Source organism: Diceros bicornis, chromosome 2, assembly GCF_020826845.1.
Source record: "Diceros bicornis minor isolate mBicDic1 chromosome 2, mDicBic1.mat.cur, whole genome shotgun sequence".
Lineage (NCBI taxonomy): Eukaryota > Metazoa > Chordata > Mammalia > Perissodactyla > Rhinocerotidae > Diceros > Diceros bicornis.
In genome coordinates, this window is record NC_080741.1 from 63020580 (window position 1) to 63035912 (window position 15333).

At 40.8% G+C, this 15333-nt stretch overlaps 1 protein-coding gene across 1 annotated transcript; it reads left to right on the forward strand.

The window, feature by feature from the left end:
• Nucleotides 1-7133: 7133 nt before the first annotated feature.
• On the forward strand, nt 7134-14993 carry C2H3orf49 (chromosome 2 C3orf49 homolog). Its single transcript, XM_058567786.1, is given in 6 exon segments — nt 7134-7138; nt 7492-7532; nt 7535-7813; nt 11422-11546; nt 14233-14346; nt 14799-14993. Coding segments are annotated over 6 exon segments (759 nt in total).
• The last annotated feature ends 340 nt before the right edge of the window (nt 14994-15333 follow it).

Genomic DNA, 15333 nt, shown 5'->3' on the forward strand with positions numbered 1-15333 from the left:
GAAATCAGCTTTAGGACAACTGACGGGAAAGACCTGGCTGGCTGAATGCAGAGTTTACATAAAAAGATCTCTGGGCAACAAATAGGTGACCCACAGGCTAAATATGACCCACAGACACACTTTTTAAATGCATGAGTCTTCTTAAAAATTTTGAAGTTCAAGAGCATTTGATTGGTCCAGCACTCTACAGTTTACCGCAGTTCCCACCCCTCCCTATGACACCCCACAGCTTCTTACCTTTACCTGCCTGGCTCCTACAGGCATTCGTGTTTGCAATCTCTGACTTGGTGGTTTCAATCAATTGCTCTCTCAATAGGCGTTAACTGTTGTTATGGTTACCTAAATAGGATTAAGCCGTCTCAGATGTGTTCAACAGAAGGATAATGTTGGGAACAAGGGAGATTGTGTTTTGACCAGACTTTGCCCTGCTCTGGCTTTTAGGCTGTTCAGAGGGACATTTACAAATGTTCAGGAAATGATGGTATGGGTAAGACTCCAAGTTGAAAAGAAAAGTAGACTTATGGGGCTCTTGAATTGGTGCCCTTCTCTTTAGCTCCATTACCCCTACTTAGTTAAACCACTACAATCTCACACTGGAGCTACTGCAACAACTTAACTTCCCAGTCTAGTATCTCCCTCTCTCTACTCACTCCCCCATACTCAGTTCATTTCAGTATTATACCTCCTAAATATTTCCTGAATCTATACACGTCTATCTCACTCTACTCCTAACCACCATCGTCTCCAGCCTGGACCAATTGCCTACCTAATGACTTTTCAACAACCATACTTTTTCTTCTTCGATGCATTTTCCAAGCTGCACACAGCAATCTTTTTAAAACACAAGCATAAGGTTGCCTTCCCTTGTCACCTATGTTCCCACCACATTGGTCTACTTTCTGCCCTCAAACATGGCCTAGTTCCCACCTGCCTCAGAACCTTTGTTCTGGTGGTTTTCCATCTTTGGAATACTTCTTCTTCCAGAGCTGACCATAGTTTGTCTCCTTTTCAACATGAAATGTCTCAACTCAAATATCACATCGTCAGGAGGTCTGTCTTGATTTCTCTGGCAGAAGCACCCACTTCCACGCACTGTCTACCATGTTTTCCTAGTTTTTTCATCACATTCCTTACCAGTGCCTGAAATGCTTTATCTATTTGTTAACATGTTTGGTGTCTGTCTCCTCTACTAGAATGTAATTCCTGGGCAGGGATTCCAGTCGTTTTGTTCAATGCTGAATCCCCATTGCCCAGAATAAATATATATTGACTAGCTCCTTAAAAACCCTTATCAAATTCATAGAAACAGAAAAGTAGAATGTTGGTGGCCAGAGGCGGGGGGTAGGGCAACAGGAGGCATGGGATGTTATTGTGTAATGAGTACAGAGTGTCAGTTTTGCAAGATGAGAAAAGTTCTGGGGATGGATGGTGGTGATGGTTGCACAACAGTGTGAATGTACTTAATACCAGTGAACTGTACACTTAAAAATGGTTACAATGGGGGCTGGCCTGGTGGCACAGCGGTTAAGTGCACGCACTCTTCTTTGGCGGCCAGGGTTCGCAGGTTGGGATCCTGGGCGCACACCAATGCGCTGCTCATCAAGCCATGCTGTGGCGGCATCCCGTATAAAGTAGAGGAAAATGGGCACGGATGTTAGCCCAGGGCCAATCTTCCTCAGCAAAAAGAGGAGGATTGGCATCAGATGTTAGCTCAGGGCTGATCTTCCTCACCTAAAAAAAAGGTTACAATGGTAAATTTTATATGATGTATATTTTACCACAATTTTAAAAAATGTTTAATGATTAAAAAAAAACCTTAATAATTCTCCATTGCTCTGAAGATCGAGACCATAATCTTTCATTTGTTCTGTAGGATCGAGCAGGTTTGGGCCTGCCTCTCTCTCCAGCTCATCACATACATCCATCTCTTTGCTGCAGCCACCCTGACTATCTTATACATTTCAAAGACGTCAGGCTCTTTCCATCTTAGGGCTTTGATACCTGCTGATTCATCTGCCTGGAACAGACAGACCTTCACACGACTGACTCTTTTTCTCTGTTCAGCTCTCAGATCCAGTAACCTCATCAGGCTGGCCTGTCTTCCCCGACTCCTCATCTAAAATTGGCCCTCACCCTCAGTAACTCTGTCCTATCATCCTCTTTTACTTTCTTCGTAGCTCTTCCCACTGGCCGAAGTTAATCTGTTTTCTTGTTTGTTATCAGCCTCTCCACCACATTTTAAGTCAGATTAGGTCAGAGACTTGGTGTGATTTGTTCACTGCAGTGTCCCAGGTGCCTGGAGTACCACCAGCAGCCACTAGGCATTCAAATAATTTCCCGGTAACTGCATAGTTACCATGGGAGAGGGACGCATCCCTGGAAGGTAGCAGTTACTATCCCTATTTGATAAGATAAGGAAATGGAGGTTCAGAGCAGTTTTTTCACTTGCCCACGTACCTACAGCTTGTAAGGGGCGGAGCTAGAATTTAAAAGTGGATCTGGCTCAAAATCAGCGTCTGTCCGTGCCCCCAGCTCTTCTCCTCGCTCTGCTCCCTGTTCCCTCGCTCGAGCTCCATCACCTGCTCCAAGACTCCTTGGAGAACCCGTGCATCTTGTCACAGAAGCCAAAACAGCAGATGTTCCAGCCGGTTACACACACCCACCCACAGACTTGCACATTCACAGACATGTGCAAACACAGACACATACACAAATTAACATGAGCTCTCTTTTCCTAAAGTACAATTGATCCCATTCATCCAGATATTTGACAAAACACAATAGGTTTAGGATAACTATTCCAATAATGGAGTTAAAATAATTGGCCTGTGGTGAAAGAAAATGCTTGTTCATTTATTCCTCCATTCAAGCACCTATTATTTACTGTGCTCTGGGGATTCCAACAAGTGAGGAAAAGCAGACCAGGTAGAACCCTACACCCATTCGGCTAACGCACATCAGGTATGTATTTCAGTGTTTCTCAAAGAACCCCCTGCACCCACTCTCCTATGGCTTGGGTGCTATTATTATCCCTACTTTATAGATGAGAAAACAAGCACAGATAGGTTAAGTGAATTGACTAAGGCCAGAGGGCTGGGCTGGAACAAGAACCCAGGTGTAACTCCCAAAACCACCTTCTTAACTCCTCAGTTATAAATTTCATTCTTGATCATTTTTAAGCTCTTTCCTCCAGTACTGGAACATACAAGACCCTCACTACTCAAAGTGAGGGTCTTTGAGTGAGGGGAAGTGGGTATCGAAATCTGCATTTTAATAAGATTCCCCGGTACTTTGTGTGCACATGAAAGTTTGAGAAGCATGCTCATGATTACTGATGAGTACAGAGAAAGTAGAGTAATTCTTGTATCTCCCAACACTTTGCTCCAGTTTTCTTTCTTAACATCTAGTCTATTTCAGACTGAAAAACTCCAGGTGCCAGAGTGATGGGAATAAATCCTAGTGTCTGCTGCCACCTTGTGGTGAGAAGTTCCAACTCAGCCAGAATTTGCTCTTCTCCATGAAATAAACAGGGAAATGTTGGAAGGGAGGTGTGGACCAGGTACTCAACTTTTTCAGCCATATGCTTTGAGAAACCGCTACAGAATTCCAAGATATACTAAAATAGCCTTTGGGGTGTGCTGTGAGAAGGCCGAATAATAACTGGCCTTTTCACGGGTGTCCCCCAAGCCAGAGAGAGTATCCATCAGCTATAGTTGAGAGATCTAACAAAAGCTGAGATCATTGGTTTTCCTATAGGTTCTTTCCTCTTTGGAATTCAAACATGCCCATCTGAATGTGATAATCAATTGGTATGTGATTATTTTATTAACAACTCAAATGGCGGTGGTTAGACAAGCAGGTCACTTTTTCTGCATTTGCCTTGCCCAGGAATCTACAATACGTGTTCCACCAAGTCCAACGGAATTTCCCACCACTCTGTCAAATGCATCACTGGCGAATTCTGTGAAGTGGTCAACAGGGCCAGTCCCACCAACGATGTCTCTAACACCTGGAAAGGAATAAGGGAGAGATTCCAAAAATTTCCTACGTACTTTACCCCAAACAGCCCAGAAGTTAAAAGTGCCTCAGTCACTGGATGATTTTGTTTTGAAGTTTGTGAGCTCAAGAACTAAAGAAATCAAGACAGCTACTACAGATGAAGTTGACAGTGATGGACCGCCCTCAACTATATCTACCAGAGCCCTTTAAGGCTGCTTATGGAGGAGCTGGCCGGTACTGAAGATTTCAGCAACCCAGAAAGAAATATGGCTCATTCAAAAGGAACGGGATTCAAAGGCAGGTAATTGGGGCTCATTTTCTTTTCTGTTCAGTGAGAGTCTTTGGATTTTGCATTGAACAATATTCACCGTGATGATTAGAAAGGGTAGCATCTCTTTTTAAGCACTGCGTTTAGAAACGAAGTCTCCGTATGGATGAAAGGAGGAGGGGACTGCATTTATACATTGGATCAGGTAGCCTAGTGCCACAATGGAAGCCTCATTTTGTCGTCAGAAAAGTCTTAATTGTAATGTGGAAAACCTTTCCTTTCCACCTGAATTTGAATTTAATGTGGCATATGATACTAAAATAAGCACTGATATTAAGTTGATATTTCAGTCTCAGAATTTTAGCCATCACGTGTACCACGCAAATACTATTATTTTGAAAGTTCAGTAGCATATTCTTCAAGATGAGTCAGTGATCAACGCTTTCTGTTCCCTTTCCCAGCAATTTTGGCTGCTGAGATATGTACTAATTGTACTTCACCCATGTGCATGCTCTTTAGTGTAACCTTAAAACTATCTTATACCTGATACCTTATTTCTCGCCAATGGCAAAACCATAAAGACAAGCATGAAATACTCCAAACATAATACACTTTAATCTGGAAAGTCAGTGAGATGATTTATTTTCCAATTTCTTTGGGCTTTTTTCTTACCAGGTTCATGAGTGATAGCTCAGACATGTACAAGACATATGCATGAGGCCTGAAGCATCAAAGACCAAACTTCTGAACTTTTATGGACAAAATGAAATATTGCAGAGATTCTCAGAGGGTTCCATGGGGGATTAATCCTAGCCCATAAACGATCTTCGGGTGCATTAGAAAATGCCATTCCTTCTTCAGGACATTTTACTGCCATCTGCTAGAAAGTAATTATAATAACTATATGCTACTATAATGACTAAATGTGAATAGCCCCCCCTTAGAAATTGTGTGTACAACTGGCAGAACTCTATGTCCCAGTCCCAAAAGGGAGGCTGCTAGCCCCTGAAGTCTCCCTTGCATTTTATATTTTTCCCACACGGATCTGATCTGCATGGGAATAAAAGCTTTCATTTACTGAATGTTTTATTAGGTTCCAAGCCCATAAATTATTTCCTTTTATTTGCACATTTCTGAGACTAGTATACGCATTTTCAAATGAGAAAACCCAAGCTTATAGAGGTTAAATAACATGCCCAAGATCACACAGCTAGAAAGTGTGGTGCTAGGTTCAGCCAAGACCATTTAACTCCAGTGCCTGGGCTCTTGCTGAACTACTTCCCCTGTATAATTACAAAGAAGCTGAATGATTTAAGTCCAGTTTAGAACAGTGTTTTCCTGGAGGATGGTACACGTGCTACTGGTGGTACTCGAGATATTTTCTGTAGTGTATGAAGAACATTTTTTAATAGTCATGAATTTATTTACATCCACATTAGAAATATATATTACATGTATTATAAATATAACATGACATAATATAATATAAAACCTGGGATTTCACTCAGAGAAATGAAGATTTATGTTCACACAAAAACCTGTACACAAATATTTACAGCAGCTTTATTCATAACAGCCCCAAACTGGAAACAACCCAAATGTCTTCCAATGAGTGAATGGTTAGAAAAAGTGTGGTACATCCATGTCATGGAATATTACTCAATAATTAAAAAGGAACAAATTATTGATATACACAACAACCTGGATGAATCTCCAGAGAATTATGCTAAATGAAAAAAATAAATCACAAAAGTTTATAAACTGTATGATTCCATTTATATAATATTCTTCAAAGGACACAACACACCTGGAGTACAGCTTGGTGGTTGCCGTGGGTTAAGGTAAAGGCAGGGGTCAGTGGGAAGCAGGTGTGGCTATAGGAGACAAAGGACCCTGGTGGTGATAGAAATGTTCTGTATCTTGACAGTATCACTGTCAGTATCCTGGTTGTGATCGTGTGTTATGGTTTTTCAAGAGGTTACCACTGGGGCCAGCCCCGTGGCTTAGCGGTTAAGTGCGCGCGCTACAATGCTGGCGGCCCGGGGTTCGGATCCCAGGCGCGCACCGACACACCGCTTCTCCGGCCATGCTGAGGCCGCGTCCCACATACAGCAACTAGAAGGATGTGCAGCTATGACATACAACAATCTACTGGGGCTTTGGGGGGGGAAAATAAATAAATAAAATCTTAAAAAAAAAAAAAAAAGAGGTTACCATTGGGGAGAACTGTGTCAAGAGTACACAGAGAATCTCCCTGTATTATTTCTTACGACTGCATGTGAAATTATAATTATCTCGAAATAAAGTTTAATTTTTAAAAATCCCTGGGATTTTATGGATATTATTGCTTTGGATGAGACTAACAAAAAACAGTTAATTGAGGAAGAATATTAGGTAAATAATGGTGTCATGGAATGGGTGATGTTCAGTCTACCGAGGGTAACACAGATCTTGGGATCAGATCGTCTGGGTATAAGTTATTTAATCTTTCCAAGCTTTAATTTCCTCATTTGTAAAATAGAGATGATAGTATGAGGGTTAAATTGTATAATACACCTGAAGAACTTAGAAGAGTGTTTACCGCAGAGAAAGCTATTAAGAAATGTTATCTATTTTTATCACTAAAATATTCCAAAACGATGAAGACGGAAGATGACTTTTTGGAATTTTGGAAATGTGAGTTTAGAGTTACTCTCTCTAAATGAGTGTTCTATGTGAATGCAGCATTTATGGGACCTTGGAGACTGTATTCTTTATTAACACCCCAGCAGACTTGCTCATCTCTCATCACTGTAGCCTTAGAACCACCAAATCCAGGAAAAATTCTCTCAAACAATCATTGAAATAAGATTGTCAATTTGCCAATATGAGGTAATATATTCTAACGGTCACAAACCAGGATAAAATCTGCATTCTACGCTTGGTCATTTAATTTAATCTTTCAATGTCTCAGTTTACTCCTTAGCAAAATGAAGATAATAATATAAGCTACATGCTATGAAGATTAAATGAGATAGTGGCCAGAAGGCACTTGCTACAGTTTGGTGGCAAAACACCAAGTAGTTGCTTTGGCTTCATTTTTCTGTCCTTTGATTCTTGGTCTTCAATTTTATTTTTGGGAATTATACAATTTGTTCACATTTGCAGTTTGGATTTTAATGATTTAAATTATTCATTTTGAACTTTTCAATTTCCTTAATACAGATTATTTTTATTTTGTTTAGACGGCATAGACCTGTGTCCACCAACTTAGTAAAACAAAATGTTTTGTCCCCAAAGAGGAATCATCCGGTGATAACGACATGGAATTTCTTGAAAGCCAACAAAATCAGAATAAAAATTTGATGAAGAAAGTGAAGACTGTTTTGGGGAGGATGCTGTCCTACAATTACAGAAGCAAGCCAACAAGTGCCAGTGGAGAGGGCTCCTCTAACCATAAGGAAACCCTCCTTTCGAACATGCAGAGTCTTCTGCCTAGAATTGTCAAGGAGCTTCCATCGCCCAAGTTATTTACCAAAGCAAGAATGAGAAAGCTGTCACAGAATGGTAATCAAAGGCAGTATACGGTTCAGTGTTGAGGCCAAGAGGAATAATGAAATTAGGATGGGTTCTTTTTTTTTTTTGCTACCGAAAGTATGGCATCTCCTGGGAGCTCGTCTGGAATGCAGAATCTCAGGCCCCACCCAGGTCTCCTGAGTCAGAATCTGCATTTTAGAAAGGTCCCCAGGTGACTCATATCTACATACATTTTGAAAAGCTCTGAATTAGATTGCCTTTGAGGTCCCTCCTAGAACAGTTAATTAGTGGTCTAATCAGTCTAAAGCCAGTTGTTTATTTAAATATATATGCATACATAGGCATATATATGTATATATATATACACACATACACATATGTTAGAAAATCAAACTAAAGTGGGATTTTTTGTTTTGTTTCTGGAGAAAGTAATGATACAGCCTTTCAAATGGCTACTTCCAGCAGTGAAGGGTGTGGTGAAAATTCCGTGAATAAAATTTATGATTGGTAAGTCACAAAGGACATTTTATTTTATTGAATCTACTTCCCATGTACTTTGTGGAAGAACCAACATTTGAACTACGTCTTTTTTCCAATGTAGTAACACTGTTTTGGGGGGGTCCTATGAGTGATGACTAACAATATCACTAATATTTGCATTCTCCTCTGTAGCTTTTTTAAATTAATAGACCTTATTTTTCAGAGCAGTTTTAGGTTTACCAGAACAATTGAGCAGAAAATACAGAATTTGTTCCCATGTATCTCCTTACCCCACCCTCACAGTTTCTCCTGTTATTAACATCTTGCCTTAGTTTGGTACATTTGTTACAATTGGTGAACCAATATTAATATATTATTATATTATTTATATATATTATATTGTTATTAACTAAAGTCCATAGTTTATGTTAGGGTTCACTTTTTGCCCTGCGCAAATCTATGGGTTTGAAAACTCATCATGTTGTGTCATGTATCAACCATTATAATATCATACAGAATAACTTCACTCCCCTAAATATCCTCTGTAGCTTTTTAATGTCTTTTACAGTGCAGCATCAGGAAACATATACAGCCTTTATGTATATGTAGAGAATCCACATAAAACCTCATATTTTACACAGTGATAAGGCTATAAACCTGGCGGATACTTTTTCTAGAAAAAATAAAACACTGACATCTTCCAGCTGACTGCCCTTTCAAACAAACTCTGTCTTCTGGAAAAAGCAGTCACTAATAGAAGCACCCAAGCATCTAGCAATTACCTGGTATGGATTGACCTATCTATTTCTGTTGAAAATATCAAAGAAGATGTGCTTCCATACTGATGGAGCTGGAGTTGGACAGTCCAGCAGGAAACAGAGGACCAAATTCCTCCTCCTCATCCGTGTGCATTGGTTTATTTTTATCTTAGTTGGAATAACAAATCTCTACGCTAAGATTTCTCCAGAAAACCTGCCCATCCTCAGGCTGCAACTCAAACAATATGAGCCTGTCTCAGCTGTGGCTCAAAGACGGGTGCTCTTCCCTGTTGACCCACATAACATTTTTTAAACAAATATTTGCTAAATGCTTATTCTATGCCAGCCACACTATTAGGGATAGAGTAGCAGATAGAACAGACATGGTCCCTGTCCTCATGGAGTTATAGTGTAGAGGGACATTCCAACACTATGCAGATAATTACACCTGATGCAAAGTAGAAGCACAGGGAGCTATGGAAACACATCTTGGGTGCTGTAACTTTAGGGGAGGGAGCTCTGGAAAGGCCTCCCTGAGGAAGGGCCAACTCAGTTGAAATCTAAAGGACAGCTAGAGTTAGATAAGGAATGAGTGGGGAGAACAGTTTCCCAGGAAGAGGGGAGCGCGTGTTCAAGTACTGATATCAAGACAGCACTGGGCATAGTTAAGAAATGAGAGTAATCCAGCCTGGGAGAGCTGGTGAATAAGGTGGTAAGAGTATTGTTAGCCACATTAAGAATTTTTAACTTTCTCCTAAGAGTGATAAGAAACCATTAAATACTTTCAAGCTGGGGATTGATATAATCTGATTTGCATTTTAAAAAGACAGCTCAGAGCAGGCCCCATGGCTTAGCGGTTAAGTGCGCGCGCTCCGCCGCTGGCAGCCCAGGTTTGGATCCCGGGCGCACACCTACACACTGCTTCTCCGGCCATGCTGAGGCCGCGTCCCACATGCAGCAACTAGAAGGACGTGCGGCTATGACATGCAGCTATCTACTGGGGCTTTGGGGGAAGAAAATAAAATAAATAAAATTTAAAAAGACAGCTCAGGCTGCAGAATAGAGACTGGATTGGAGAAAGGCAAGGGCAGGTCCAGAAAGAACAATCAACAGGCTGTTACATTCATTCAGGCAGAGGATGATATTAGCTTGGGTTCCCCATGGCAGTGGGGCCGGGAAGATAAAGGGAGAAACATTCGTAGGTAAAAGTTGCAAGATTTGGGAAAGAGTGGGACAGCGGAGAGTTGGGGAGAGGGAAGAGTCCCTGGGCTGAGCACCTGCCTTGAAGGTGGAGCCGCCATTCACTGAAATTAGGAGCCATGGCTCCTAGGGAAGTCCTCCTCAACGGACCTCATGCAGGACAGGATGATTTTAGGTGCTGTGCACAGTGTGAAGACACTGAAACACAGAGCAAACTGCAAACCCCTTTTCCCCAATGCCCTTGTCAATCTCTCTGACTACATCACGGAAAAAGTCTCATTTCCTGCCTTTTTCTTTTTTAATAAAAAGGGAAGTACCCTCAAGCTTAGTGCCTTCTGCAGGCAATAACATGGTTTTGTTTTTACCATATTAATTTTAATGCCTGTTTATGACACTGGTTTTCGATTTATGGTAGTGTTTTCAAGTTTCCCTTATAAATACGTTTATTGTGTTGAGAATTGAATTGATATAAGAAAAAAGAGAGTCCAGGGTTCACATGGCTCCTGGAATACGGGAAAAACTATTAAGATGGTATGTGAATGAGCCTTGAGCCACATTGCTGGAGAGTAGATTTCAACTTTGCTTCAATCAACAACGAATAGTCAAGGGATTTTCTTACACATTAGACGGTTACTTTTTCTAATTCCACAGTAGTTAAAAGGAAAAGCAACAGAGAGCAAAACTGAAGTGTCAAAGACAGAGAGGTACACACTTTGTCAGGATGGGTTGGTGACTACTGAGGTCATGACCCCAAGAAAAGGCAGATGTTCAGGAGGAAGTATAAGATTCAGAAAAACAAATCCATTTTTTCCTTTTTTTGTGTGTGTGAGGAGATCAGCCCTATGCTAACCTCTGCCCATCCTCCTCTTTTTTTTTTTTTTGCTGAGGAAGACTGGCCCTGGGCTAACATCTGTGCCCATCTTCCTCCACTTTATATGGGACGCTGCCATGCTGTGGCTTGCCAAGCAGTGCGTGGGTGCGCGCCCGGGATCCTAACCGGCCAACCCAGTGCCGCCACAGCGGAGTGCGCGCACTTAACCGCTTGTGCCACCGGGCTGGCCCCCTCCGTTTTTTACTTTTAACTCCAAAGAAAAAAAGCTACTGAGGCAGCATGGGATACCATCTTTTCAGAATATTTTCTAAGAAGAATACGTTATAATTGTGATCCTTACAGGTTCTTGTTTTTCCCCTCTCTCTAAGCCACTATACAGCTTGATGTTGTAGAAACAGAGACCGAGGAAATAACCCGAGCAAATACACTTCTCCAGACCAAGAGAACCACCAAGCGGTTATCTGTGACATCCCTTCCCTCAGCACTGCAAAAGGTAAAATGCTAAAAAAAACTTGCATCTAAAGGCTTATACATAAGACAATGTTTAGGGATGTTGTAAAAGCCAAGTTCTCATAATAAAGCCTTTAAATCTGCTACTCATGTCTCTTCTCCAAGAATTTAGGGCACAGAAAGTGGGCTTTCCAGGTCGAATTCCTCTACTTTTGAGCTCAAACGGTTCAGCTTCTACTATAATCTGGGCAACAATGGAGTTTTGAGCTTTATATTAACTTTTTCAACTGTTCAAATATCAAGTTAGTATATTAGCATCTGGCCTATCATGCATGCTGTGTGGAGAGGAATTCACTAGACCAGCACTGCCCAATAGAACTTTGAGGATGCAGGTGTACATTTGTCCAATATAGTAGCCATTAGCCACATGTATGGTACGGACAGTGCAGCACTAGACGATTCACGACTCTCCAATCCAAAGCTTGTTCTTACCTGGAGGTATGTAAATTTGAGCCTAAATTGCTCAGACTATTTTTTTTTAATAGCCTGAATTATTCTTATTATTATTTTACATATCACAAGTATTTACTTAAAGCTGACTATGTTCCAGACCCTGTTCTAAGTACTTTAAAAGTATCAGCTCAAATAATCCTTACAACAGCCCTATGAGGTAGATAGTAATTCCATCCTTATTTTACGGATGTCACTGAGAGGTTAAGTAATTTGCCCAGATAAGTGGCAGAATCAGGCTTCAAATCCAGGAAGCCCTGGCTCTAGAGTCCTTACTCTTAATTACCATGCTGGGTATGAATTGTACAGCCCAATATGGTAGCCAATAGCTATGTGTGACTATTTAAGTTAATTAAAATGACATAAAAAGCTCAGTGCTTCCGTTGTACTAGCTACATTTCAAGTGCTCAATAACCACATGTGGCTAGTTTTAGCTAGCACAGATAAAGAACATTTCCATTTTCACGAAAGTTCTATTAAACAGCACTGCTCTAAAGCATCACTGTCATAGTGCGCCATATTAGTTTTGAATTTTGCCTCTTGTGTGCTAGGTTCATATTCATTGTATTCCTATTATGTGTTGGGCAATTAATTTCTAGGTTTGGGGGCTGGGCTGTGAAGGACATGGTCCTGTTTTGTGGAATTTATAGTTTAATAGAGGAGAGAGACATTAAACTGTGGCACTACAGAGTAGTGGAGAAGGATAATCTTTTGAATAAATGGTTCTGGGAGACGTGGACATCTCTATAGGGGTGTCCCCATAGGGAAAATGATGAAATTTGATCCCTATTTAACAACATATACAGAAATTAATTCTTGTTTGGCTTATAGATCTACGTGGAAAAGGTAAAACCTTAAACCTTCTGAAGGATAATAAAAATATCTTCATGACTTTAGTATAGAGAAAGACTTCTTAGAACACACATATCACTGACCATAAAAGAAAGGATAGATACATTTGGCTATATTAAAATTAAGAATTTCTATTCATCAACAAACATTAAATCAAAGATTATCAACTGTCTATAGAAGGGTTTTGCATGGCTCTCAGAGTGTTCTCAAACCTATATTTGAATTAATTGCCCACATTGAAAAATTAGAATATTTCAAATAAAAATCTGGGTTTTCAGCTTTCCTTTGAAAAGTAGGAAGATTTGGAAAATAGGTCCACGATTCCTCCTGGCAACAGCAGGAGATACGCAGAGGCTGCCCCCTTTGCAAGAAGCACATTCTCTCCAGTTCACACCAGCCCCAAATGGTCCTGCTTTACCAAAGCTGCCTGGGTCCTCTAGGCATTTGACTTTCAAATAGTTGTATTTGAAAAACACAGAAATAACTTAGTAATTACCAAGTGTGGTAAGTGCTTTGTAGGAGAAAGCACTGAGTTTTATAACAGAAAAAAAAAGAGGAGTCTAACTTTAGATGGATTCAGGAAGGTCCCACAAGTGACATTTGAGCCTGGGCAAGCTGGCAGGGCAAGCGGTGGTTCAGCAGGCTCATCTGTAAACTCCCTCATCAGGCAAAGGGTAGGACTCACATCCGATCCCACAGCCTACTTTGTGTAGGTCTCACAATGGTCCTAATGCTAATTACGAAGCACAAGGGGAAGGAAGAGTGAACCCAACAAGACTCAAAAGGGCTTATTAGCCAGGAGCTATGACCTAGGGATGATTTCCAACAGCAACACTATTAGGACAGGGACTTGTAAGCAGCAAGCCAAGGATGGTGGGAAAAGTATCAGGCATGGGGCGAAAAGAACCCAGAGCTTTCTTTTTATGTTTGGAGATATGTCTGCCATGAAAATAAGGAGACCTGCAGAAAAGAGACCAAATTAACAATTGGTTCCAGTGATAATGAGCTTTCTGGGGCACTGGTCCACAATAGCCCCACACTCTGACTGTGCTCAGCAGCTGCAAAGGCAATTTCTTCGTCTTCCCCTCACGAATGACCTGCTTTTTTCGTGACACTGTATATTCTTTCAGAACCAAACAATCTCATTTCTCTGCACCCTATAGATCTCTTCAAAGAGAGCTCTGGGCACAAAGAGATACATGGGGCGTGGAAAATAATATGAATACGGTCTCCAACTCAACGTTGTTATGTGGCAAATGTTCAGTTTATAAGAGAACGTCCCAAGGGTGAGAATTCTTATTTAAGCACCGTCATAGAAATAACGTTGGTACTTCCTAATCTGATGTGTTTTTGCAGTTTTATCATAGGTTCCGTATTCATCAAAAATGAGACCACATTTTCCAGTGCTTAGAAAAAAGAAACATAGCATGGAAAACATCCTCCGAAAATCAGATTTGATAGTGGGAAAGCTTCAAATGTAGGTAGTGGACAAAGGCTTTTATTTTTGAGTTTCAAAAGCATCATAGGGCCAGGCTTATCTGAATGCACAGCCCTGCTAGACAGCACGGATATGGGAAGAAATTAATGATTAGCATGAAGAAATAATGTTAGTGGGAGGCATTCTGAGAGTGGCTAAAGGATTCCTAAGGGCACCTAGGATGATGCTGTGTTCCTAATAAATATTAAGTGAATTCAATTAAAATGAAGGCATGCACATAGGCATCTTTTGAGAAGAAATGAGATCGTCTTTACCACTGGGTGGTAAATGTATGTTTTCAAGCTCTGTTTGCTATGACTTGAATTAGAATAATACTTTGGGACTTGCAAAATGTCCAATTCCCAAACTCATCTCGCAGAAAAAAAAAACCATCCCTTTGGTTTTGACAAGGCTTTCCAACACATGGCTTCATTCCTTTGTATCTGTCTGTCATAGGTGGATGACCTCATAGAAACAGTGACAGATAAATCCCTGAAGTTCTTGGCCCAAAGACACGCTGATCTTCAACAGTGTGAGTTTCTAGGGGACAAAATTCTTCAGTCTTCTAAGCAGTTCCACAGGATATCCAAGAGAACCATGAGGAAGTATAAATTGAAAAATGTGTGTTTCCCATGTACCTGTTGCTTCTGATTTTGTTCCTGATTACCTAAAAGTTATCTTCATAAGGATTCTTATCTTTTTTTTTTTTGCTGGGAAAGATTCACCCTGAGCTAACATCTGTTGCCAATCTTCCTCTCTATTGTTTTTTTCTCCCCAAAGTCCCAGTACATAGTTATATATTCTAGTTGTAAGTCTTTCTAGTTCTTCTACGTGAGCCGCCACCACAGCTTGGCTACTGACAGATGAGTGGTGTGATTCTGCGCCCGGGAACCAAACCCGGGCCAGCGAAGTGGAGCGAGCTGAACTTGAACCACTAGGCCATCAGGGCTGGCTCAAGATTCTTATCTTTTGATACATAATCCTGAATAAA